This window comes from Hemiscyllium ocellatum, chromosome 23 (assembly GCF_020745735.1).
Source record: "Hemiscyllium ocellatum isolate sHemOce1 chromosome 23, sHemOce1.pat.X.cur, whole genome shotgun sequence".
Classification (NCBI taxonomy): domain Eukaryota; kingdom Metazoa; phylum Chordata; class Chondrichthyes; order Orectolobiformes; family Hemiscylliidae; genus Hemiscyllium; species Hemiscyllium ocellatum.
In genome coordinates, this window is record NC_083423.1 from 17,192,080 (window position 1) to 17,218,351 (window position 26,272).

General features: G+C 42.1%; 1 protein-coding gene across 1 annotated transcript in view; it reads right to left on the reverse strand.

Annotated features, from left to right (window-relative positions):
• Positions 1–18,056, reverse strand: part of LOC132826857 (carboxypeptidase A1-like) — a 35,162-nt gene extending 17,106 nt beyond the window's left edge. The window contains exons 1-5 of the mRNA XM_060843113.1: positions 17,988–18,056; positions 12,382–12,463; positions 4,831–4,965; positions 4,597–4,695; positions 3,276–3,377 (exon numbers count right to left, since the gene is read on the reverse strand). Coding sequence (XP_060699096.1) covers positions 3,276–3,377; positions 4,597–4,695; positions 4,831–4,965; positions 12,382–12,463; positions 17,988–18,052 — 483 coding nt within the window. The 5' untranslated portion in view covers positions 18,053–18,056. The remainder of the gene's footprint in view (positions 1–3,275; positions 3,378–4,596; positions 4,696–4,830; positions 4,966–12,381; positions 12,464–17,987) is intronic.
• Positions 18,057–26,272: the final 8,216 nt, after the last annotated feature.

Consider the following 26,272-nt stretch of genomic DNA (forward strand, 5'->3'; position numbering starts at 1 on the left):
TATTCAAGGAACAGCTACTTGATATTATGTACCTGTCAGGCAGGAAGGAAGTAGTCAATTGAGGGAGCTGTGGTTTACTAAAGAAGTTGAATCTCTTGTCAAGAAGAAGACTTGTGTTAGGATGGGACATGAAGGCTCAGTTTAGGCACTTGAGAGTGATGTGTCAGCCAGGAAAGACCTAAAGAGAGAGCTAAGAAGAGCCAAGAGGGGACATGAAAAGTCATTGGCAGATAAGATCAAGGAAAGCCCTAAAGTTTTCTAGAGATATATCAGGAATAAAAGAATGACGAGAATAAGATTAAGACCAATCAAGGACAGTAGTGGGAAGTTATGCGTGGAGTCCGAGGAGGCCAATGGGCTGAGAAGTGGCAGATGGAGTTTAATTCAGATAAATGCAAGGTGCTGCATTTTGCGAAAGCAAATCTTAGCAGAACTTATACACTTAATGGTAAGGTCCTAGGGAGTGTTGCTGAGCAAAGAGACCTTGGAGTGCAGGTTCATAGCTCCTTGAAAGTGGAGTCGCAGGTAGATAGGATAGTGAAGAAGGCATTTGGTATGCTTTCCTTTATTAGTCAGAGTATTGAGTACAAGTGTTGGGAGGTCATGTTGTGGCTGTACAGGACATTGGTAGGCCACTGTTGGAATATTGCGTGCAATTCTAGTCTCCTTCCGATCAGAAAGATGTTGTGAAACTTGAAAGGGTTCAGAAATGATTTACGTGGATGTTGCCAGGGTTGGAGGATCTGAGCTACAGGGAGAGGCTGAACAGGCTGGGGCTGTATTCCCTGGAGCGTTGGAGGTTGAGGGGTGACATTATAGAGGTTTACAAAATTATGAGGGGCATGGATAGGATAAATAGGCAAAGTCTTTTCCCTGGGGCTGGGGAGTCCAGAAGTAGAGGGCATAGGTTTAGGGTGAGAGGAGAAAGATATAAAAGAAACCTAAGGGGCAACAATTTCACGTAGAGAGTCGTACGTGTATGGAATGAGCTGCCAGAGGATGTGGTGGAGGCTGGTACAATTGCAACATTTAAGAGGCATTTGGATGGGTATATGAATAGGAAGGGTTTGGAGGGATATGGACCGGAAATAGACCGGAGACAACCCTGGAAATTATAGATCAGTGAGCCTTACTTCAGTTGTGGGTAAAGTGTTGGAAAAGTTTATAAGAGATAGGATTTATAATCATCTAAAAAGCAATAAGTTGATTAGGGATAGTCAACACTGTTTTGCAAAGGGTAGGTCATGCCTCACAAACCTTATTGAGTTCTTTGAGATGGTGACCAAACAGGTGAATGAAGGTGAAGTGATTGATGTGATGTATATGGATTTCTGTAAGATGTTGATAAGGTTCCCCACAGTAGGCTATTGCACAAAATACGGATGCATGGGATTGAGCGTGATTTAGCGGTTTGGATCAAAAATTGGCTAGGTGAAAGTAGACAGAGGGCGGTGATTGATGGGAAATGTTCATCCTGGAATTCAGTTACTAGTGGTGAACCGCAAGGATCAGTTTGGGGCCACTGCTGTTTGTCATTTTTACAAATGACCTGGATGAGGGCCAAGAAGGGTGGGTTAGTAAATTTGTGGATGACACAAAAGTCAGTGGAGTTGTGGATAGTGCTGAAGAATGTTGCAGGTTACAGAAGGACACAGATAAGCTGCAGAGCTGGGCCGAGAGGTGTCAAATGGAGTTTAATGCGGAAAAGTGTGAGGTGATTCACTTTGGAAGGAGCAACAGGAATAAAGTGCACTGGGCTAATGGTAAGATTCTTGAAAGTATAGATGAGCAGAGAGATCTCAGTGTCCATGTACAATGATCCCTGAAAGTTGCCACCTAGGCTAATTGGTTTGTTAAGAAGGCATACGGTATGTTAGCTTTTATTAGTAGAGGGATTGAATTTCAGAGGCACAAGGTCATGCTACAGCTGTACAAAAATCTGGTGTGGCCACACTTGGAGTATTGCGTACAGTTCTAGTCACCACATTATAGGAAAGATGCGAAAACTTTGGAAAGCTGCAGAGGAGATTTACCAGATGTTGCCTGGTATGGAATGAAGATCTTATGAGGAAAGGCTGAGGGACTTGATGCTGCTTTTGTTAGAGAGGAGAAAGTTGAAAGGTGACTTAATTGAGATCTACAAGATAATTAGAGGGTTAGTTATGGTGGACAATGAGAGTCTTTTTCCTCGGATGGTGATGATTAGCACACAGGGGCATAGCTTTAAGTTGAGGTGTGATAGATATAGGACAGGTGTCTGTTTCTTTATTCAGAGTAGTAGGAGCATGGAATGCACTGCCTGCAATAGTTGTAGACTCGCCAACTTTAAGATCATTTAAATGGTCATTGGATAAACATAGGGATGAAAATGGAATAGTGTAGGATAGATAGGCTTCAGATTGGTTTCACAGGTCGATGCAACATCAAGGGCTAAAGGGCCTGTACTGCGCTGTATTGTTCTATGTTCAATGTTCTATGAACAGCAATTCCTCCTTTTTTACCACTAATATCACCACAGGAGGTGGGTATTTCTTGCAATCTGTCTTTGTCCTGGAATGTTCTCCATGTGCAGGGACTTCAAGGAAAAATTTAAGTTGGGGCTAGGATTTCATTGCTTTTATTTTTAGGTAAGCTGCCTGTGGCGGGGCAACATGTCTCTACCTCATCGATATATCGAGTAAGTCCTGGGGCAGAGCTAGAGATATGCAAATATAGTGAACAAGAGTGCAATGGTGTTATGTGAGCACTGCTGTTCCTCCTAGCTCCTCAGGAATGACGTTTGGAATGCTTTGTGAACTCTTACATTTTGTTGGTAGCTGCAATCCCTATTGGAGGATCCTGAGTAGAACAGGCCCAGATCTTGCTCCACTCACTACCCTCCAGTTTTGGCAAGGGCATTGCAATCAGGCAATAGGTTCCTCAATTATGTAGACCCCTAAAATCCCAACATCAGGTTTATTGATTCAGAAGTATAATTGGGGTCCTTGGTGTTGGCCTCCAAACTTAGGCTTTGTTCACTTATTTTACTCTGATAAACAGGCACATCTAAGTCCAATTTCTCACCCTCGGTTCATCCTTGAATCTGAAATAAAGTTGTTCAGACAGTCTCATTGCCAAAACTATATTTTCATCATGACTGTGAGTTCTTACCAAAGCTAATCATCTTTTTATTTATCATGTAGGGTTACCCTTTTAAGCAGTGCCTTGCAGTTTGGGAGTTGTTTGATTAAAATATATAACATGAAGAGATATGCCAGCTCCCTGTTTATACTCACCCTTAGCACATAGATTGGGCGGTTCTCAAAAGTGGTACCAATCTGCATTTTGCTGACCAGGCCTGAGTTTGAAGCTACAAACGAGTCCATCCAAGTGTAAATCTGAGGAAGAGAGATGAAATCAACAGTCAGAATGATTTATTATTAGACAATGAAATTCCCTTGTGTTGTCTCTCTGGAAGGTGGAGGAAGGAAGAAATTGTACAACGTAAACTGCAATGGAAATGACGCTCAGTTTAAAATGAGCAGTTGATTAACTACGCATTAATTTCAGATTACAATTTCACCCCAAATGACAATCAAACACAGATTTTCAGAATATGGGATTTCCACCTTCCTTGAAAAAGTGAGGACTGCAGATGCTGGAGATCAGAGCTGAAAATGTGTTGCTGGAAAAGTGCAGCAGGTCAGGCAGCATCCTTTGAAGGGATCATGCCCGAAACATCGATTCTCCTGCTCCTTGGATGCTGCCTGACCTTCTGCGCTTTTCCAGCTACACATTTTCAGTTTCCACCTTCCTCAGTAAGTTCTAATTTAAAAACTTGTTTTGACTTCCTCAGTGGAGAAAACAGTTTCTCTTTTATCAACACAACAACATTTGATGTGGCCACCCTTCTGCCTTCTATATTCTGATGAATCTGTGCTGTCCCTTGTCCAAGAAGAATATATCCTTCCTGAAGGTAGAGTTCCACATTATAGGCAGGGTCCTTTCAAGACTTTGTGTAACTCAAGTATAATGAATGTTGGGAGCTTTGGAAGAGTGATAGAATAAATACAAAGCACACTAATAATCATAACAAGAAAACAGGCAAGAAAGTGATATGGAATGTTGGGTTGAATAAAGGATTAATTACCACTTCCTAACTTTATTTTTGTATCCTTTCCAAGTTTAAGTTGTGAAACTTCAAGAATGATCACTCCATTAAAAACAAAAGTTTCCATTTTTACCTATGACTGTTCGACTTCGCTTTCAATGTTTATGAAAGGGCAGTACGGTGGCTCAGTGGTTAGCACTGCTGCAACCCAGGTTCGATTTGCACCTTGGGTGACTGTCTGTGTGGAGTTGCACATTCTCCCCATGTCTGCGTGGGTTTCTGCCAAATGCTCTGGTTTCCTCCCACAATCCAAAGATGTGCAGGTTAGATGAATTGGCCATGCTCAATTGCCCATCGTGTTGGGTGCATTAGTCAGGGGAAATATAGGATAGGGGAATGGGTCGTCTGGGTGGGTTACTCTTCGGAGGGTCGGTGTGGACTTGTTGGGCCAAAGGGCAAGTTCTGTACTGTAGAGAATCTAATCTAATCAAATTGCTTGACTTTACCTCCTCCAGTGTGTGGTAAGAAGCATAGTTGAATGTTTGGCTTTTACGTTCCTTGTGCCGAGAAAGTATCATTTCCTTCTTCTCTTCATCCAATAGAAGCTGAAAGGTTCGAGTACAATGATTAGTAAGTTGTCCTTAAAATCAAGTGACCATAATGGTGACTCCAGAGTCAGTGTGCACATTCTGCAGTGTAATCAGATTATAAATCACTAAGGGTCAGGTGAAGGACAATACCTGCAGATCTTCAATCAAGGTTGAGTAACCGATACCGTTGAACTCAAAGAAGGCTTTCACAGATTGCACATGTTCTCTTGGGACTTGGATGTCAATGGGCATCAAGGGTTTGCTTGGTTCTAACCAGAAATCAATCTGAGGATAAGAATTGTACAATAGACTATTAGCGTGTGGATTGGCACAAGTGAAAAAACACAATCTAAGAAAAAACACTGAAATGTTTCCATGGTTTTTAACTTGTACAAGCCATGACATAATCCAGGTTGACATGCTCTATACATCAGGGAGGGAGTGCTCCACTGTCAGAGCTGTGACTTTCAGGTGAGGCATTAAACCAGTGGTCCATCTGCCATAGAGTCATAGAGACGTACAGCATGGAAACAGACCCTTCGATCCAACTCGTCCACGCCGACCAGATATCCCAACCCAATCTAGTCCCACCTGCCAGCACTCAGCCCATATCCCTCCAAACCCTTCCTATTCATATACCCATCCAAATGCCTCCTAAATGTTGCAATTGTACCAGCCTCCACCACATTCCCTGGCAGCTCATTCCATACACGTACCACCCTCTGTGTGAAAAAGTTGCCCCTTAGGTCTCTTTTATATCTTTCTCCTCTCACCCTAAACTTATGCCCTCTAGTTCTGTACTCCCTGATCCCAGGGAAAAGACTTTGTCTATTTATCCTATCCATGCCCGTCATAATTTTGTAAACCTCTGTAAGTTCACCCCTCAGCCTCCAACGCTCCGGGAAAACAGCTCCAGCCTGTTCAGCCTCTCCCTATAGCTCAAATCCTCCAACCCTGGCAACATCCTTGTAAATCTTTTCTGAACCCTTTCAAGTTTCAGAACATCTTTCCGATAGGAAGGAGACCAGAATTGCATGCAATATTCCAACAGTGGCTTAACCAATGTCCTGTACAGCCGCAACATGACCTCCCAACTCCTGTACTCAATACTCTGACCAAAAAAGGAAAACATACCAAACGCCTTCTTCACTATCCTATCTACCTGCAAATCCACTTTTGAGGAGCTATGAACCTGCACTCCAAGGTCTCTTTGTTCAGCAACACTCCCTAGGACCTGACCATTAAGTGTATAAGTCCTGCTAAGATTTGCTTTCCCAAAATGCAGCACCTCGCATTTGTCTGAATTAAACTCCATTTGCCACTTCTCAGCCCATTGGCCCATCTGGTCCAGATCCTGTTGTAATCTGAGGTAACCCTCTTCGCTGTCCACTACACCTCCAATTTTGGTCTCATCTGCAAACTTACTAACTGTACCTCTTATGCTCGCATCCAAATCATTTATGTAAATGACAAAAAGTAGAGGACCCAGCACCGATCCTTGTGGCACTCCACTGGGCACAGGCACTCCACCACCACCCTCTGTCTTCTACCTTTGAGCCGGTTCTGTATCCAAATGGCTAGTTCTCCCTTTATTCCATGAGGTCTAACCTTGCTAATCAGTCTCCCATGGGGAACCTTGTCGAATACCTTACTAAAGTCCATTATCCCTTTGAGGTGTGTGTAAAAGATTGTTCATCAATACTTATTTCTCAATCAACATTACTAAAACTTTCCCTGGAGCTTGCTGTGTTCTAATTGCCTGCTATATTGGTACATTAAATAGACCTTCACTAACTGTGAAGTGTTTTACAACATCCTTCAAGTGTGAAAGATGCTAAACAAATGCAAGTTATTTTGTCTTTGGTTAACGGTTCAATGTTGTGTTGGTGTGAATATTTTAGTAAAAGCATAAAGGACAACAAGAATAATGACATATAAACTCACTAGAACATTACCAGGACTGAAGGTTAACACTTTGAATAGGAACTTGACAAGTTGATCCATTTTTCCAATTGAGCTGAGAAGGTGACAGAGCGAACAGAAAGAGATCTCCAAGATTATTATGAAAATAATATCAAAAATAAGGATGACTTGGTTGGAAGGACAGTAAACAAAAATGATTGGCGAAAGATTGGAGTGACTGGATTTGTATACAATTGGGTTTAGAAGGATGAGAGGGGATCTGATTGAGAAATATAAAATTATTAATGGATAGGACACTGTGGAGGCAGGAAGCATGTTTCCGCTGATGAATGGTTCCGGAACCAAAGGACACAGTTTAAAAATAAGGGGTAGACCATTTAGAACAGAGTTGAGGAGAAACGTCGTCACCCAGAGAGGAGTGGACACATGGAATCCAGAAAGCAGTGGAGTCCAAGCCTCAAGATATTTTCAAGAAAGAGATGAATAGAGCTCTTAGAGATAGTGGAATCAAGGGTTATTGGGATAAGGCAGGAACAGGATACTGATTGTGGATGATCAGCCATGATCACAATGAATGCTGGTATTGGCTCAAAAGGCCAAATGGCCTACTCCTGCACCTATTGTCTATTGTCAAAAGGAACAAATTCCAAGATAATCACAAAAAATACTATGCTCCTGGCTATGAGGGATCAAATAGTAAAGTGACACCAGGCAAGATGAGATGAGAAATGCTGCCATGAACTTGATAGATGAAATGGCATTTTGCGATCCTGTTGCATCCTATAGTTCTTTGATGTAAGTTACTGCAAGCTTGAAAGATCTCACAGATCTGCCGGATTCAACAGTCTGTTTATTTCCAGTCACACAGATTCACCATTGTTCCAGAGAATGTCCGACCTTTAGCAAATCAAATGTCATTTCCCCTTCCCCCTCCCTTTCCCCCTCACCATCCATTCATGGACAGACAGGCTAGAGATGCGTTGCAGCGTTGTGTGGATCCAAGTACACTGTGGAGTGGAGGGTTGTGAGTGTACCAATTACTTAGAATAGAGGTTGATTGCCAATCCAATTCCACCATTCAATTAAACCATGGCAGATTAATATCTTAACTTCAACTATGGTTCTGTCACCTTTAACACTCTTGCCTGACAAAAATCTATCAAGTTTGGTTTTGAATATTCTAATTGAATACCATCTCAACAGCTTTTTGAAGAGAATTCTAAGGTTCAACTGAAGAATTGCATAGCTACATTAGATGCAGTGCTTTGTTAACTTGAACCTCTGTTTTATATTATAGGAGCAGTATAGGACCACCAACAAATTTGACAGGAGAGAAAATGAGGCATTTTCCAGTGGAGCAAGTTATATGTTCTGTAGAAGGAGTAAGCTGATATGAACAAACAAGTTGGGAGTAGCTCACAACGTGGTCTCTTCTACAGAAGTGCAGACTGGGCAACAGTTTTGCAGAACACCCACATTCTGTCCTCAAAAAGACCCTGAGCTTCCAGTTGCCTGCCCTTTCAACACACCACCATGCTCCCCAGCCAATACCCCTGCCTTGGGTTTGCTACACTGCTCCAGAGAAGTTCAGCACAAGCCAGAAGCACAACACCTCAGTTTCCTCTTGGGAACTCTGCAGCCTTCTGGACTCAATATCAAATTCAATAATTTTAGGGCCTGAACATCTTCTCCATGTCCTTACCCCAATCCCCACACAACCAGGCCTTGGTATCACATGGGCTGCTACCACAAACAACCCATTGTCAGCCACTAACAATCCCTATTAGCAGCTATTGATTCTCTCAGGTTTACCTTTACCTGCTTTGTTGTCTGCCCAATTGTTTTTTCTTTCTCTCTCTGTGCTCCATTTCCACCTATCTTTGACTCATTGCACCTCCCCCCCCCCCCCCACCCCCCGCCTTCTCTAACATATACAATATACCAACCTTTTCCCAGTTACAATCAGTTCTGTAGAAGGGTCAGTGGCCCCAAAACATTAACTCTGCTTTCTCTCCACAGATGCTGCCAGATCTGCTGAGTTTTTCTGTCAATTTCTGATAATGTTTCAAATTAGGAGGAGCAGTGAAACATTCATCCTCTCAGGTCTGCTCTGTTATTTGATATCATCATGGTTGATCCACTAATTTCCATTCTAGCCGCAATGTCCTTTGACTACCTTGTCAATAGAGAATCTATCTAACTGAACCTTAAACATGAAGTCGCAGGTAGACAGGATATTGAAGAAGGTGTTTGTAATGCTTTCCTGTATTGGTCACAGTGTTGAATACAGGAGTTGGGAGGTCATGTTACGGCTGTACAGAACATTGGTCAGGCCATTTTTTTGAATATTTCATGCAATTCTGGTCTCCCTCCTATCAGAAGGATGTTTTTAGATTAGGTTACCTACAGTGTAGAAATAGGCCCTTTGGTCCACCAAGTCCACACTGACTTTCCGAAGGGTAGCCCACCTAGACCCGTTTCCATATATTTATCCCTGTTAGGTGCTCTAGTCAGAGGTAAATGGGTCTGGGTGGGTTACTCTTCAGAGGGTCGGTGTGGACTTGTTGTGCCAAAGAGCCTGTTTCCACACTGTAGGGAATCTAATCTAGTCTAATGCACTTAACACTACGGACAATTTAGCAAGGCCAATTCCTCTGACCTACACATCTTTGGAATGTGGGAGGAAACCAGAGCACCTGGAGGAAACCCACACAGACACAGGGATAATGTGCAAACTCCATACAGACAGTCACCCAAGGGTGGAATCGAACCTGGGTCTCTGGCTCTGTGAGGCAGCAGTGCTAACTACTGAGCCACTGTGCTGCCCTAAATGCCCTAATGTTGTGAAACTTAAAAGTGTTCAGAAAAGATTCACAAGGATATTGCCAGAGTTGGAGGGTTTGAGCTATATAGGGAGAGGCTGACTAGGCTGGGGCTGTTTTCCCTGGAGTCTTGGAGGCTGAGGAAAGACCTTATAGAGGTTTATAAAATCATGAGGGCCATGGATAGGATAAATAGGCAAGGTCTTTTCCCTGGGGTGGGGGAGTCCAGAACTAGAGGGCATTGGTTTAGGGTGAGAGGGGAAAGATATAAAAGGGACTTTAAGGGCAATGTTTTCATGCAGAGGATGGTATGTGTTTGGAATGTGCTGCCGGGGAAGAGATGGAGGCGAGTACAATTACAACATTTAAAGGCATCTGGATGTGTTTATGAATAGGAAGGGTTTAGAGGGATATGGGCCAAGTGCTGGCAAATGGGACTAGATTAGGTTGGGATGTCTGGTCGTCATGGACGAGTTGGACCGAAGGGTTTGTTTCCGTGCTGTACATCTCTATAACTCTATGATTCCATGACCCAGCCTCTGCCTTCTGGAGAAGTAAGTTCCACACACTAATCATGCTCTGACACAAAATGTTTCTCCACACATCCATCGAAAAGTAATATCTCTTACTTTTAAACTGTATCCCCTCATTTTAGTCTCTCCCACAAGGGAAATATGCTTTCAGCATCCACCCTGTCATGTCCTCTCAGGATTTAAACAAAATCCAAAAGAACCGTAGGTATTGTAAATCAGAAACCAAAACAGAAGTTGCTGGAAAAGCTTACCAAGTTTGGCAGCATCTGTGAAGAGAAATCAGAGTGACCATGTCAGGTCCAGTGACCTTTCCTGTTCTGAGGAATCTGAAATGTTAACTCTGATATTTCTTCACAGATGCTGCCAGACCTGCTGAGCTTTTCCAGCAACTTCTGTCTTTTACTTCCTCTCAGGGTCTCGCCAGTTCCAATAACATCATCTCTCATTCCTCTAAACTCTTGTGGATAGAGGCCCAATCTGTCCAGCCTTTCCACATAACCACCTCATCCCAGGTATCAGCTAACACAACATTCTCTGAACTGTTTCTAATGCAACCTAAGTCTTTCTTAAATCAGGGTACCAAAACTGGTGCATAGGTCGTCTCAAAAACATCTTGTGTGACACTATGTTTATATATTCTATCTCCCTTGCTATAAATGACAATAAACTCCATTTGCCTCCCCAATCATGCACCATCTCTGCAAACTAACTTTTTTGTAGTTAATGTACCAGATCGCTGATGAAGGACTGTAATATATCATTATTATTTGGCAACTTAAGTTTTAAAGTAGATTTTTGGGTTTCTGCTAATGAAGGTGGCAATTCTTTTCAGGATCAGCTTTTTTTTATAAGCAGTGGATCAAAACAGCAGTTCCAAGGCATCATGTGGCTTAAGCTCAATGACTGGCGAAGCTCCCTGCTGAGATAATTGCTGATATAGTTACTACGTTGATTCTTTATGACCCAGAAAAAGAAGCCAAGAAGGGTCGCTTTAGAAGATCTGAGAAAGATGCACTAAGTGGCAGTTAATTAATGGTCAAGGTTGCTGGAAAACACTTTTCTGAGAGTTCAGTGAGAAAAATCACATGGTTAACTTGTAGCTGTGTATATCAGGAACAATAGTAATGGAGAGAATCATGTAAAATCATACGTTCAAACATAAAAATTAGGATCAAAGTTAGGCTATTTGGCTCATGCCAGCTCTGCCATCAATATAGTCATGGCTTATCTGTTCATGTTATGAATTACACATTCCTATCTACTCCTGTTAACTTTTTATTGTATTGCATCTACCTTCAAATTCTGTTGAACATACAGAAATTTGACAAGAGGAAATGCTTGCAACCTCTTCTGTTGAGAAGAAATCTTAAAGTGAAGGCAGGAGTGGGGGGGGCTTCACTGAGGCTGAGATTCTGCAAAGTATAATCTGGGAAAGATGACTGAATGTTTCTTTTTGCTGTTTGAATCTTTCTAAGTTGCCGTATGATTTTGTATTTTTGTTTTGCTTGTGTGTAATGAAGTTAAAAATACATTAGCATCCTTTTGTAAATATGTTCAGTGACCGACCATGGCAGGATCCAAATTGTCAAAATAAAACTTATCAACCCAGGCCTCACTCTGCCAATTTTACCATTAGCTGCAATCAATAACAATCCTCTGATCCCTCCATATTGCTGAGTTCTGCAATTTCTCTCCATTTAGAAGCACGTTGCTTTTCCATTGTTCCTGCCAAAAGAGACAATTTTGCATTTTGCCACATGGGTCCATCAGGAATATTTTTGCCCATTCATTTCATCTATCAATATCCTTTTGCAGATTGCTTATGTTCTCTTCATAACTTAATTTCCTACACATCTTTGTGTTATCATCAAACTTAGCAACCATACATTTGATTCCTCCAACTTTGATATAGGTTTTAATTAATTGAGGCTCCAATGATGATCCCTGTTGCACTCCACTGATTACATTTTCCAACCTGAAAATAACCCAATTATCAGTACATTTGATTTCCTGTTCACTAACCATTCGTCTACTCATACTAATGTGTTATCCTTACACTATGTGTTCTTATTTTGCCTAATAACCTTTGATATGGCAAATTATTAAATGCCTTTTGGAAATCAGAAATTGCCTTGATTTCTTTAATATATACATTTCAGGGATTCACAATGACACATTAGCAATTATTTCAGTTCAATAATTATTTGTATGTTTTTAACTGCAATTGATGATTGCCTGATAGGTAAAGCATTTTAATATAGTGAGAAATCTAAAATGTCGTACCAACTAAGACTGAAAAGCATAAGGCAAAGATAATATGTGACCACTGATCAGACTGAAATGGGAGACAAAGCATGAAGGGATGCCCAAGAATTGCATTGATTTATATTAATTAAATATTATCTTTATGCATGCTAACTCACATTTAGATGCTGTAGTTCTTGGAGAGACCGCACCATGTCAAGCTGTGCCTCATTGCTGGCAGTGATTCGTAAAACCTGGTCACTGTAGGAAGCAAACATGAAAGAAAGAAAATTGAAATTCTTCATGTGAGAGTTAAAAGCCATGGGGCAGTCTTTTCATCTCAACCCTTGAGAGAGGAATGTGTTACGCTGTTTCTGAAATGGTTGATTACTGTGTGTTACTTTAAGCTTTGTACCAAAAATTACAACAAGCTGTGGAATAATAATGTGGAACCAGGAAATGGCAGAGGAGTTGAATAACTACTTTACTTCAGTCATCATGTTAGAGGACACTAACAGCATTCCAAAAAAACACTAAATAAAGAGCTAAAAGAAGGTGTGGAAATAAATATGATTCTATCACAAGAGAAAAAGTTAATGGGTAAACTAATGAAGCCAAAGGCCTAGGGTTGCATCTTGGAATTTTAAAGCAAGTAGATACAGAGATGATGGATGCACTGGTAACAATTCGCCAACAATCCTTGACTTCCAGAAAAGTTCCAAAGGATTGGAAAGCTAACAATGTAACACCCTTATTCAAATGTTGAGACAGACAAATAAAAGCACAAGAGATGTGGAGGTACAATGGTTCAATGGTTAGCATTGTCCTCTCACAGTACCAGGCACCTGGGTTTGATTCCAGTTTTGGGTGACTGTGTGGAATTTGCACACTCTCCCTGCGTTCATGTGAGTTTCTGCTGAATGCACTGGTTTCCTTCCACAGATAAAAATGTGCTATTTAAGTGGATTGGCCATAGGAAATTGCCCTGTAATGTCCTGGGATGTGTACGCTAGATGGATTAGCCATGGAAATGTGGGGTTATAGGAATAGGTTGGGTGTCTGGTTCTTGGTGGGATGCTCTTTGGAGGATTGGTGCAGACTTTGATAGTCCGAAAGGCTTCTTTCTGTACTGTAGGGAGTCTCTGATATGATAGGCCTATTAGCTTAACATCTGTCATTCAGAAAATGGCTGATTCTGTTACAAATGATGTGAAAGCAGAATATATGGAAATACATAACACAATCAAGCAGAGTCAGCATGGCTTCATGAAGGGGAAATCATTCCTGACAAAATTATTAGAATTCTTTGAGGAGGTAAAAAACAGAAAAGATAAATGGAAAACAGTAGATGTAATATATTGGCTTTTCCAAAAGGCATTTGATAAGGCACCACATATAAAGCAACTTAATAGGATAAGAGCTTATGATATTGGGTGGTATATTAGTATGGATAAAGAATTGGCTAAGTAATAGAAGACAGAGAATTTGGAGAGGGAGCATTTTCAGGATGGCAACCTGTAACAAGTGAAAGGTCACAGGAATCAGTGCTTGGTGTTACAATTGTTTTCTAGATTATTGGCTTGGAAAACAGAAGTGGAATACTGTCACCAGGTTTGCAGATGACACAAAAATAGGTGAGAAGGCAAATAGTGTGGATGACGCAAACAGTCTACAGAAGGTTGGAGACAGATGAAGTGAGAGCATAAAAAATTAAATATAATGTGTGAAAATGTATGTTTATGCATTTTGGCAGAAAGAATAGAGGAATATTATTTAAGCAGACAGAGACTGTAAAAAGCTGTGTTACAAAGGGATCTGAGTGTCCTCATGGACTAAGCACACAAAAGCTAGCATCCATTTTCAGTTGCAATAAAGAAGGCAAATGAACTTTATTTCAAAGGCAACAAAGTCTAAAAATAGGGAAATTTTGATAAAACTATACAAGGCGTCAGGTGGATCACACCTAGAATATGGTGAACAATTTTGATGCCCTTACCTAAGGAATAATATATTGGCATCAGAGTCAGTCTAGAGAAGGTTCATAGGGTTGATCCCAGTAAGGAGGATCTTCTTACAAAGAGAGGTTGAGTAAGATGAGCCTTTACTCATTGGAATATAGAAGAATGAGAATGACCTAATTGAAACATATAACACTGTTAAGTTGCTTGACAGGGCAGATGCTGAGGGTTTATTTCTCTTTGTCTAGGACCAGAAAGCGTAAACTCAGAATAAGGGGTGCCACATTTAAGGGTAAAAAATGAGGTTTGCAGATGCTGGAGATCACAGCTGAAAATGTGTTGCTGGTTAAAGCACAGCAGGTTAGGCAGCATCCTTGGATGCTGCCTAACCTGCTGTGCTTTAACCAGCAACACATTTTCAGCTGTGCCACATTTAAGACAGAGCTGAGAAGGAATGTATTCTTTCAGTAGGTAATCAATCTGTGGAATTATTTATGCAGGGGGCTTTTGAAACTGAGTCATTAAGTATATTCATAGTTGAGAGAGACAGACTTTTAATGAGAATGGAATCAAGAGTTCTGGGGATTAGGTAGGGAGGTGGAGTTGAGAATTATCAGATGAGTCATGATCTCATTGAATGGCAAAGCAAACTCAGTGAACTAAGTGGTTGCTTAGTCTTACAATTTCATAGGACATGTTTTTGATGATGGGTTGTATTTAGCAACCCAAAACCATCTCATTCAGATTCGCTATAGATATCAGAGGGAATCAGTTTAGCTCAGTTCGCTGGCCAGTTGGTATACAGAGTATTGTAATGCCAATAACGTGGGTCCAATTCCTGTCACCTGTTTGAGGTTACCATTGAAGGACTCTCCTCTTCAACCTCTTCCCGTTCCTGATGTCTGGTGGCCCTCAGGTTAAATCACCACAAGTCGCTTCTCTCTAATAAGAAAGCAGCCCCTATGGTCTGGTATGACTATGGCAACACAACTACAAAGGTATCAGAGAAAGTTGAGACCTTAATCCTGTTTATCTGAATTGAAAAGATTGGCACCTTCAGAAATCACAGATCTTTGTTACGTGCTGTAGCAGAAAACAAATGTTATTCATTGCAAAAGTTAAACTCGATTACTCAAGAAACTGCGCAATAGAATTTCTCGGAAAAATATTGTATTGACGTAATAGTTTCTGTTAATTAAATAGTTTATTTTAATTAAACAGCTTATTTGTCCAAACGTTCAATGAGTAGCTTTCCTGGGTGGTCAGGCAGTGTTTTTGTGATGATCTTAGAACCCATGGTTCTGCAACCCAGTAATTTTTAAAAAAGTTTTCTTTCAGTCCGATTAGGATTAATGCTCATTATTTACCCCATGCCTTTAAATCCAGCTGGGACTCCCGCCCCCGTTACTTGCAGAACAGTGAGTCCTCGGGTACAAGCTATTGACACCACACAAGTAATCAACCAACAGGGGGCATAAGATATCACATGGAGACTGCACCCTTCGAGCCCCCCCCCCCATTTTCGGTTTTAATCTTGTGAAGTCCCTATGCTTTCAATTCATCCCCTGTGCTCTCCTAGGCCATTCAAATATGTTTCAGAGACAAACCTTGAAGGATTCTAACAGTGTAGGGATAACAGTCAAAACTGGTCATTTGTTAGTGGATCTTTTTGTCTCCTTTAATCTCCATTTTCCTTCTTTCATTTCTCCATTTTGTTCTTATTGCCCTGGTCACTTTAACTCATGTTCAACCAATCAACATGTGCTCAAATGCTATGAGCAGGTGTCAATGATCAAGTTCAGCAGCTCAACTCTGAAGTCATGGAATGAAGGGGGTTTGACAACCCGCCAGAATTGCCTTGGACTCGACTAGACTAATCTCTGGGACTCTGTTGCAAGTCTATCCCAGGAGAAAAAAAAATCATGTGGGCAAGGAAACAAATTGTGTTTTTCAAAACTAATTTCTGCAAACACTTGTCTACCAGTGAGAAACGTATTGGAGGTGAGGATAAAAGGCGACTTGACTGACAGAATTATCTAACTGGTTAATGAGGAGTGAATTAGTTTCCTGATTGTTTTTAGAAAGGTGGTATACTGCATAAATGGACACCAATTGGCAGATTTGTGGGGATGGGGCATTTGGAAGCCAATAATCATGTGATGAAATCTTCAGGAATATGTGCAAACAAATTTGGCAACCATTGGATGGCTGTGCATTGGGAAACTGGGGAGTGGGGGATGTGATTGTAATGTATCAAATTATGAGGGACATACGCAACGTAAAAAGGAATGAACTTTTCCCCTTGGTGGAGAGATTAATCATCAGGGACATTGATTTAAGGTAAGGAGTGGGCAGGAGGTTTACAGGGAAAAAATGGAAAAACAAAATTCACTCAAGGGAATCTGGAACTCATTGCCTATAAGGGTATTAGAGGCAGAAACCCTTTAAGAGTTATTCAAATGTACACTTGCAATGCCAAAGCATAAGAGGCAAAATGTTATAAAATCAGTTTAGAATAATTCGGTGGTCGTTTTTGCCCAGAACAGACTCAATGGTACAAAGGGCCTTTTGCCGTGCTGTAGGCCACTATAAGTCTCTGATTACCTTCCAGTTAATGTCATCTGTTGACATGAGCCTTGGCATTAAACCATTTGTGGACTGGAGAAAGTAACTAATAATTAAGATTCACAATCTGTCATTGACTTAGCTTCATGATCAGCCAGGCTGCCTTCACACTGAAGCTTTCGGTGTCTGCCAAAAGATACAAGACAGATTCTGGGGCCTCACTTTAAATCAAGCTCTCACCATAGAGCTCTGTCTTCATGTGCTGATGTCCATACACAAGGCACCAGCCCCAGATGGCAACCGTTCTCCAATATAAACAGGATCATCTGCTATTGAAAATAATGCATACAAGCAATAAGCTTATTTTGGCCTCAGGACTCCCTTTTTCTGGTGTGACTTTACCCTAGAGCTGTGACCATTGTCAACAAATTAGATGATGTAGGAGGGCTGGCCATCACCCGAACTATTGTCCTTCACCGCTGCACACAGCTCTCTGTCTGGCTGTATTCCAGTCTTATACATAAGGAGCCCATTGTGAATTGTCAGCCTGTTTTACCCTGCTCCATTCTCTGGAAAAGACAACAATGGAGGGCTAAAACTCTACATTGTTTCCTTGTGATCCCACATGCCTAGGATGCCTATTTGTGCCAAACAAGATTTTTCTGCCAATCTGTGGACCTCGTGTGCCACCAATTGAGAATCTCAAGGGTTGGATTTTATCAGGCCATGAGAAAGGTTGTTAATCCAGGAACCTCATGTTTTCCTGCCAATGTTATCAGTGGCAAGAAGCTCATAGCTCAGTCAGAGGCAGGTAGTCATTTAGTTTGACCACTTTCCAACTCCCCTTAGCATGAAAGTGCCCTTTTTCTCTTTCCAAAGACTCAGGTATGGTCATTTATAATGATGATGCTGCTGAGCAACTGACTCTTTGGTTGGGAAATACTTCAGGGATGGTTATCATCCTCAATTAGGCAGAGGTCCCCGGGGTGGCCTCTTATTTAGCAATGACCAGTAACATGCCATCCTGGATTCTGCTGCCCTCCACAGGGTCCAGGTTCTGTCGGCCTTCATACTGGGATTATTTACTTCTCCCAAAATATTCCAGCATTCATTTCAATGAATATAACTTCACAGAGGGTACAATGACAAGCTTCCAAATGACCCAGTTGTGTGACAATCCCTTGCTGTATTTTTGGATGCTGACTGCACACTTTGGTTGAATTTTCAAAGCACGCATGTCAGGGAAAATGACATTTACTTACCCAATAAATGTCTCCTGGCTGTAAACAGCCACTAGGAAAGCACCAAGAACCAACACGGCCCTCATTTTCATCAGGAAACGTGTCAAAAAAGCTTCTTTCACTGACGTTTATAAAGATTTCTTATCTTAGTCCAAGTGCCTTTATTAATTATTGCTTAAAGTTTATATATTTTTTCCTCATGTATCTTTTGTCTCCCTGCTGTCCAGTTCCCACAGTATAATGAGCTGAATTCAACCACACCTCCAGTTTCTGCCAGTCCCTATTTAGAATTCACAACACCTGCTGAGAGGGGAATTTATCCCATAACATGTTCTTTCTGCACCCTTGAAATTCACAGGACTAAAGACTGATAACAGGTTTTAAGAACATATTGACATGTTTCATTTTGTTTAAAGAATATGAAGCTTCGGTATTTCACTTCTGGTCCAATCTTCAACAAAGACTCTGCACTGATCATGTCTGAGGCCATTACAGTGACACTACCTTCCTCCCCGCGCCCCTTTAACCTATGCAGGCTTTTGCCAGGTCTACTCTGAAACCGTACTCAGGTTATTGTGAAAATACCAACCCTAAAGCTTCAGTACTTGGCAATAAACTTAAAAGCTTTGGACTTTAATATAACAGAAAACTGTTAAAAATGGCCTAGGACACTAAAATGGCTGCCAAAGTCACCTGACCTGAAGGTAGCCAAACTCAACAAAGAATTTACTAAAGAATAGCTGCTAACATGACAAACGACAAAAGGCTGAACAGGCCTTTGTCTTGAAACTGGATTAGTGGTGCTGGAAGAGCACAGCAGTTCAGGCAGCATCTGAGGAGCAGTAAAATTGGCGTGTCGGACAAAAGTCCTTCATCAGGAATACAGTCTGCCTGTATTCCTGATGAAGGGCTTTTGCCCGAAATGTCGATTTTACTGCTCCTTGGATGCTGCCTGAACTGCTGTGCTCTTCCAGCACCACTAATCCAGAATCTGGTTTCCAGTATCTGCAGTCATTGTTTTTACCTTTGTCTTGAGACTGTTTAATACACCCTAACAAGGGTAATTACCTGGACTGGTAATGCAAAAAGGTAGATAGAATCACCCTCCCATCCTGCATTTCTCCCACCCCCACCCCGAGAGCCGTCTGAGAGGAAAACATTCCTCATTTGGCTTTAAATGCGACTATCCCTCTTAAATCCAAACTCCCAATGAGGGGAAATGTCTCAGCATCTGAGAATTCGCACCGCCAGGTTAGTATATCAATAATCCTAATAATCTGTTAAAGGGCAGGTTGTGTACTTGCTGGGATAGTCTGCAAGTCTACTTGGGTACTGAAGTTTGCAGCAATGATGACAACACTCTGAGCTTCCATGGTATCAAGCTTGGGTCCCATGACCTCAGTCTATACAGTGCAGACACTATGGATATTTCTCCAGCCGTTCTGGAGAGATGATTTCTGATGTGATGATTCCCGAGGAGACTGGAATATCAGCCTCTGCTCACTACATCATGGGTAGTTTCGCAACTATTATTGTGGAGGTGGTCACAGATTTCATGCTGGAAATGCCGGGGTCCAACTCTGAGCAAATCTCTGGGCCAAATTGGAATAAGCTCCCTACTGCTTAACAATGATGACAGGCCACCTGGAAGGTCTGCCAATGCATCAAGCTTCACTGTGTGCACCCTGACTACCACCTTGTCAAATGCCCAGAACTAATCTGTGGCGTTGCCCTCTAGGGAACCGGCACATGCTCCATTCTTGCTAAAAGGCAGGATGAGCAGAGTAGAAACCTTAATATTGCTACTGGTGCCACGGGCTAGGAAAGCTAGGAACAGGGAGCGAGTGCAGATAAACACGTGGCTGCAGGGCTGGTGTAGGAGGGAGGGCTTTGTATATGTGGTTCGTTGAGGGCTTTAGATATGTGGATCACCTTCTGGGAAAAGTGGGACCTTTACAAGATGGACAGATTGCACCTGAACTGGAGTGGCACCAATACGCTGGGCAGGGGTTTGCTAGAGCTCTTCAGGAGGGTTTAAACTAGTTTGGCAGGGGGGTAGGAGCCGGAGCTGCGGATCTGAGGATAGAGTAGCTAGTAAACAGTCAGATACAGCGTACAGAGAGTCTGTGAGGAGGGATAGACTGTTGATAGGATAAAGTTACAGTCAGTGTGATGGGTTGAAGCATCAGGGATAAGGGTGATGAACTTAGTGCATGGATCAGTGCTTGGAGCTATGATGTTGTAGCTATTACAGTGACTTGAATATCACAGGGGCAGGAATGGTTATATGGATGTTCCAGGGTTTAGGTGTTACAAAAGGAATAGAGGGAAAAGTAAAAGAGGTGGGGGAGTGGTTTTGCTAATCAGGGATAGTATCACAGCTAGAGAAAGGGTTTGTCTATAGAGTCAGTACAGGTGGAAGTCAGAAATAGGAAAGGAGCAGTCACTTGATTGGGAGTTTTCTCCAGACTCCCCAGTAGCAACAGAGACATGGAGGAGCAAATTGGGAGACTGTGTTTGGAAAGGTGTATAAGTATCAGGGTTGTTGCTATGGGTGCCTTTAACTTTCCTAATATTGATTGGAACCTCCTTAGTTCAAATATGTTTGAATGGAGCAGTTTATGTCAGGTGTGTCCAAGAAGGATTCCTGACTCAATATGTAGATAGGCTAACTAGAGGAGAGACCATATTGGATTTGGTGCTTGGCAACGAACCACTTCAGGTGTCAAATCTCTCAATGAGAGAGCATTTCAGTGATAATGGCCTTTACTGTAGTCACGGAGAGGAATATGAGCAGACAGTATGGGAAAGTGTTTAATTGGGGGTGGGAGCATTACAATGCTATTAGGCAGGAACTGGGGCACCTAAACTGGGAACAGATACTCTCAGAGAAATGCACGACAGAAATGTGGAGGTTGTTTAGGGAGCACTTGCTGACTAGTGGTGGGCAAAGTATTGGAGAGGATTCTGAGACACAGGATTTATGATTACTTGGAAAACCATAGTTTGATTAGAGATAGTCAGCAAGGCTTTGTGAGGGGCAGGTCATGCAACACAAGCCTTATTGAATTCTTTAAGGATGTGACAAATATATTGATGAAGGTAGAGCAGTGGGTGTGCTGTACATGGATTTTAGCAAGGCATTTGATAAGGTTCCCTATGGTAGGCTCATTCAGAAAGAAAGGAGGCATGGGATACAGGGAAACCTGTCTCTCTGAATACAGAATTGGCTGGCCCATAGAAGACAAAGGGTGGCAGTAGATGGAATGGATTCAGCCTGGAGCTTGGTGACCAGTGGTGTCCTGCAGGGATCTGTTCTGGAACCTCTGATCTTTGAGAGTTTTATAAATGACTTGGATGAGGAAGAGGACGGGTGGATGAGTAAGTTTGCTGATGACACAAAGGGTGGTGGAGTGGTGGATAGTGTAGGGGGCTGTTATCGGTTGCAAAGGGACCGATAAGGGACCCAGGATGCAGAACTGGGCTGATAAGTGGCAGATGAAAAAGGGTGAAGTTATTCATTTTGGAAGGTCAACTTTGAATACAGAATACAGGGTAAAAGGCAGGATTCTTGGCTGTGTGGAGGAACACAAAGATCTTAGGGTCCATGTTCATAGATCCCTCAAAGTTGTCACCCAAGTTTATAGTGTTGTTCAGAAGGAGTATCGTGCACTGGCTTTCATTATCAGGGAATTGAGTTTAAGAGCTGCAGCTCTATAGAGTCCTAGTTAGACCACAGTTGGAATATTGTGTTCAGTTCAGGTTGTCTCATTATAGGAAGGATGTGGAAGCTTTAGAGAGGGTGCAGAGGAGATTTACCAGGTAGCTGCCTGGACTGGAGGGCATGTTTTCTGAAGAAAGGTTGAGGGGGCTAGGGTTTTTCTCATTGGAGTGAAGAAGGATGAGAGGTCACTTGATACAGGTGTACAAAATGATGAGAGGCAGGGATAGAGTGAATAGTCAGAGAATTCTTCCCAGGGCAGAAGTGGCTATCACAAGGGGGTATAATTTTAAGCTGATTGGAGGAAGGTTTAGGGGGGATGGCAGAGGTGGGAGGTTCTTTACACAGAAAGTGGTGGTTGTGTGGAATGCACAGACAGTGGTGGTAGTAGAGTCAGATACATTAGGGACAATGACGTGACTCTTGAATAGTTACGTGGATGATAGTACAATAAAGGATATGTAGGTTAGTTTGATCATAGAGTAGGATAAAAGGTCAGCATGACATCAAGGGCTGAAGGACCTGTACTGTGCTGTACTGTTCTATGTTCTATGTTCTGTGTTCTATGTTCTCTGAAGGTCTGGTTGTAGTCCACTATCACAAGCTGAGTTGCCATGTACAGATCCTGATTCTATGCTGCTTTCAGGCCACAGAGCACAATGAAGGTGAGATGGGGATTGCGAAGGACCATAAGGACACAGACATACCATTATCCAGCTTGTTCATAGTGATGCTAACTGCCATGGTCTCTGTTCCAGCAGTCCTCATGACGTGGAGCACAGTCTCCTCTTGAGGGGTCATGTGGTACGGCCGTGCCTGTGCCCCTCCTGTTCCGCTCAGTTCCCTCATGTCCTGGGCATCTTGTCCTGCATGAGAAAGGAGAGCGATTCGATGAGCTTGATGCAGTGTGATTGGATGGTATGCCTACAAATAGCTGATGAGCTGGTGGTATGTGGAGTCAGCAAGAGTTGGGCGCAAAGTTGACATCATTGAAAGACATGTGAGGGCAAAGTGGACTGGATGGTAAGCACGAGTTCTGATTGTCGATCAGAAAGTAATGGGACCCCAGTGCATGAAGCAATGTGTAAGGGTGATGGTGTGAGAGATAGGAGACATCCAGTGAGGATCCTTTCACTGAACTCGATTACTCATGTCAGGTCATTAGACTTCTTGCAGCATTGTTGTCACATCTTCAGGGCTAGAGTCTGGGATTTGACTTCCCTGGTCACCTACTCCCATTTTTTTCTCAAAGGTCACTTTGATGTCTGCGGGCCCCCTGGGGAATTGTTGTTTCTCCCCTACTTTGCAAGCCTTGTATTAATTCCTCCAGAGCTATGTCAGTAATCCTCGTATTGCTCCATTCGTTGTCTTTCTCCTTCCAGCTACTTACTGTACTGGTAGCAGCTTCTATGAAATTTGTGCAGCTCCCCTTTTAGACATGCCACCTAGCTGCAAGACATGATAGCCACACACACTGCCCCCTTCTCACCATCCAGCTAGTCAGTGGCATGTTCAGTGCTGGGCTATACAGTGAAAGCAGCATTTGGATGCCTTTCCCTTCCTAAATCCAGTCCCAGCTCCCCATTTGCACTGGCCACTTCGAAAGAACTTACTGACGTTTATATGACCACATACATTTGACATTGGCTGCTTATTTGAGCTGAAAACGACCCACTTTCCTGGTATTCTGGTGGATCTGTCCCACGTCCTGTTTCTTGCCCCTAATGGAAACATCCGGCCCATGTATTAAATTATAAATCAAGATCCAACATGAACTTGGCACTGAGTGTTGATCACAAGGAACTCATAGAATAATAGCCATTATTTGTGCAGTGATGTGCTCAAATACAGTCAAAGGCAAACAATCAATAGTCAGCCAGAAATGTTTTATTGCAGCTGAAAATAAACTGGATCTTTAGCCAAGCAGAAGTAAAAAACAATGTTTTACTTCTTTTAAAGAGGCTTTCCTTTTGTGCACCAGTTAATATACCCAGTAAATTGGTAAATTTGTAGTGAAACGCATTACCATTATCTTTCATTGTATGTGATTCACATTCCTCTTATGCATCTTTCCCAATCTACATCATTCGAAAAGTTTTTTTCCCATTCCAGTTTTCTTTGTCCTTGTCCAAATTCATAGGCTCTGGCTGCTCTCCCGTGCATTTTATCAAGCGGTGACCTGACTATGCTTGTGGGGTCAGTCGAAACACTTCATTAGATCAGAGCTGATTTAAATTTCAATGGCATTCACCCACTGTTGCTCCCTTTATAATCTTATTCAATGACAAAAAATATATTGGCTTCAATGTAGAAAAAAACAATTGACACCACCAGCACCACAGATGGTTTTTTGGCATGATTGTTTTGAGAAGGTGTGTGTGTGTGTGTGTGTGTGTGTGTGTGTGTGTGTGTGTGTGTGTGTGTGTGTGTGTGTGTGTGTGTGTCTAATGTTTACAATTGACCCAATTCCTCCTGGCAAGTTGAAGTAGTGAACATCCTGGGTAAATTCTCCTGACTGTTAGCCAATGTGTCTCTGTTGGAAAGCTTGTCTATTGAATGGCAACTTGCCTGGGCTGCTCCTTGAACAGACTGTGAACATCTATTGCTTGGTAATGCACATTAGAAGTGGATAAGGTACTAGAGGACAGTGGAAAAGCAAGATTAAAAGATGAAGGAAGAAATCTGGAGGAAACGAAAGAATACTTCCCATTTAACAAAATATGATCATTACATCACTGAAGCATGTTACAAACATTTTACTGAATAGTCCCTTAAACTGGCTCATTCATAACATGTGCTGCCCCAACAAGTCCTGAAAGATTCAGTCCACTGTGTGACCATTGCTGCCCCCATCACAAAGATGGTCCTTTTTTCGAAAAGCTGCTCCTTTTCCCTGTGTCCTTGATTATTTTCAGAGGGGTCGTAAACAGTCCTGGCTCCGAATCAGCTGGGTTGGTACCAAGATGAAAAGGGTATTGGGAGGCATTTTAGTTTATACATAAACAGATGAGACTTCAGGCCAACGTTTTCATGATTTAGAAGTGACCTGTATAATGAAAGAAGAATGGAAGCTGGAATCTTGTTTGAGTCAGTGCAACAGTGGGCTGTGTGGAAACAGGCTGCTAGACCCTATCTCCTTCTGCCCTTCTAACTTCGACCTGTCAGCCTTTGTTTCATTTTCACTCTATGTTTGAGGAGATTGTTTATTGGGACTGTTGATTATTTTTGGAATAGCATAATTCAGTCTAGTTTGGATAGACTGAGTTCTATGGGTATTCTATAATCTCTTCTTTGTGTTTCTTTCTGTAATTTTGTGAATAACATTTTGTCTGTTTTAAAACCTGGTAGTCAACCGAGCTAACTTACTCCGGGCAATTTTCACTGTACACTTACCGAAACAAATTGCAAAGTTACGGTATGGGCTGCCTGCTGAAGAATGTTTGAGTGGTCTGGCCTAATCCATAACAGATTGGAGGTTCTTTGTGGGATTTAAATAGTGAGGGCTAGTAGCTAGTGTCTTTATTTCAGGTGTTGGTTTGGTTGGGTAGACAAAGCTTGGGATAGCAAAGGCTCTTTCAGTTGCCAAGAGTTTTCTGGAGGTGGACGAGGTGAACTTAATAGTTTTACACAAGGTAAATAAGACCAGCTGCTGGAATGAGCAGACTTTTTTTTCATTTCAAAAATATACTTTATTCATGATCTGTACAATTGGTCATGCCATACATACATAAATATTCCATTTCTTTGCATACACAGACAGAATAATCATCCATATGTACAGGTTTGTATGATTACTATCCACATATTTAGCAAGGGGGTCAGCGAAGCCCTCTTACTGCGTCGGCCCCCTGTGCTTAGGCAGGCAGACATTACACGGTTGTCTTTCCCCACTGTGCCTTGGTGGCAGCTGCCCCAAGCTTCAGCGCGTCCCTCAACACGTAGCCCTGGACCTTGGAATGTGCCAATCTACAACACTCAGTCAGGGTCAACTCCTTCAGCTGGATGATCAACAGGTTTCATCACTGAGTTGATGATCCTCCAGGCATGCTGGGGCTGGAGCTGTTTCCTTGTGTGAGGAAAGGAGAGATAATTTCAGCAGTAGCTCAGCATTTAAACCTGCTGGAAACACCATCAGGATTGGTAGAGATGGCAAGGATTCAATTGCAAATGAAGCAACTTGAATCAGAGGCGAGAGATAAGGAAATAGCAGCAAAAATGAAGCAGTAACAATGAAAAGCTGAATAGAGGGAAAATAATGCAGCAGAAGATAAAGAAAAAGAATAGAGGGCTTTAGAAAAAGAGAAAGAAAGACAGTGTTTGAACTTCAAAGATTGACACATAAAAAGTTTAACAGGCTGGAGATCAAGGCTGAAAGCAAGTCTCGTGAGGATGAGCAAGCCTAGTAGTCAAAAGCCTAGTGAGAAACTGTGTAAGTATGTTCAAACATTGCCTAAATTTAATGAGGAGGATGTGGAAGCCTTTTTCATCTCATTTGAAAAAATAGCTAAACAAATGCAGTGGCCAGAGATCATGTGGGTTTTGTTGATCCAAACAAAACTTGTAGATATAGCCAGTGAGTCGTTGC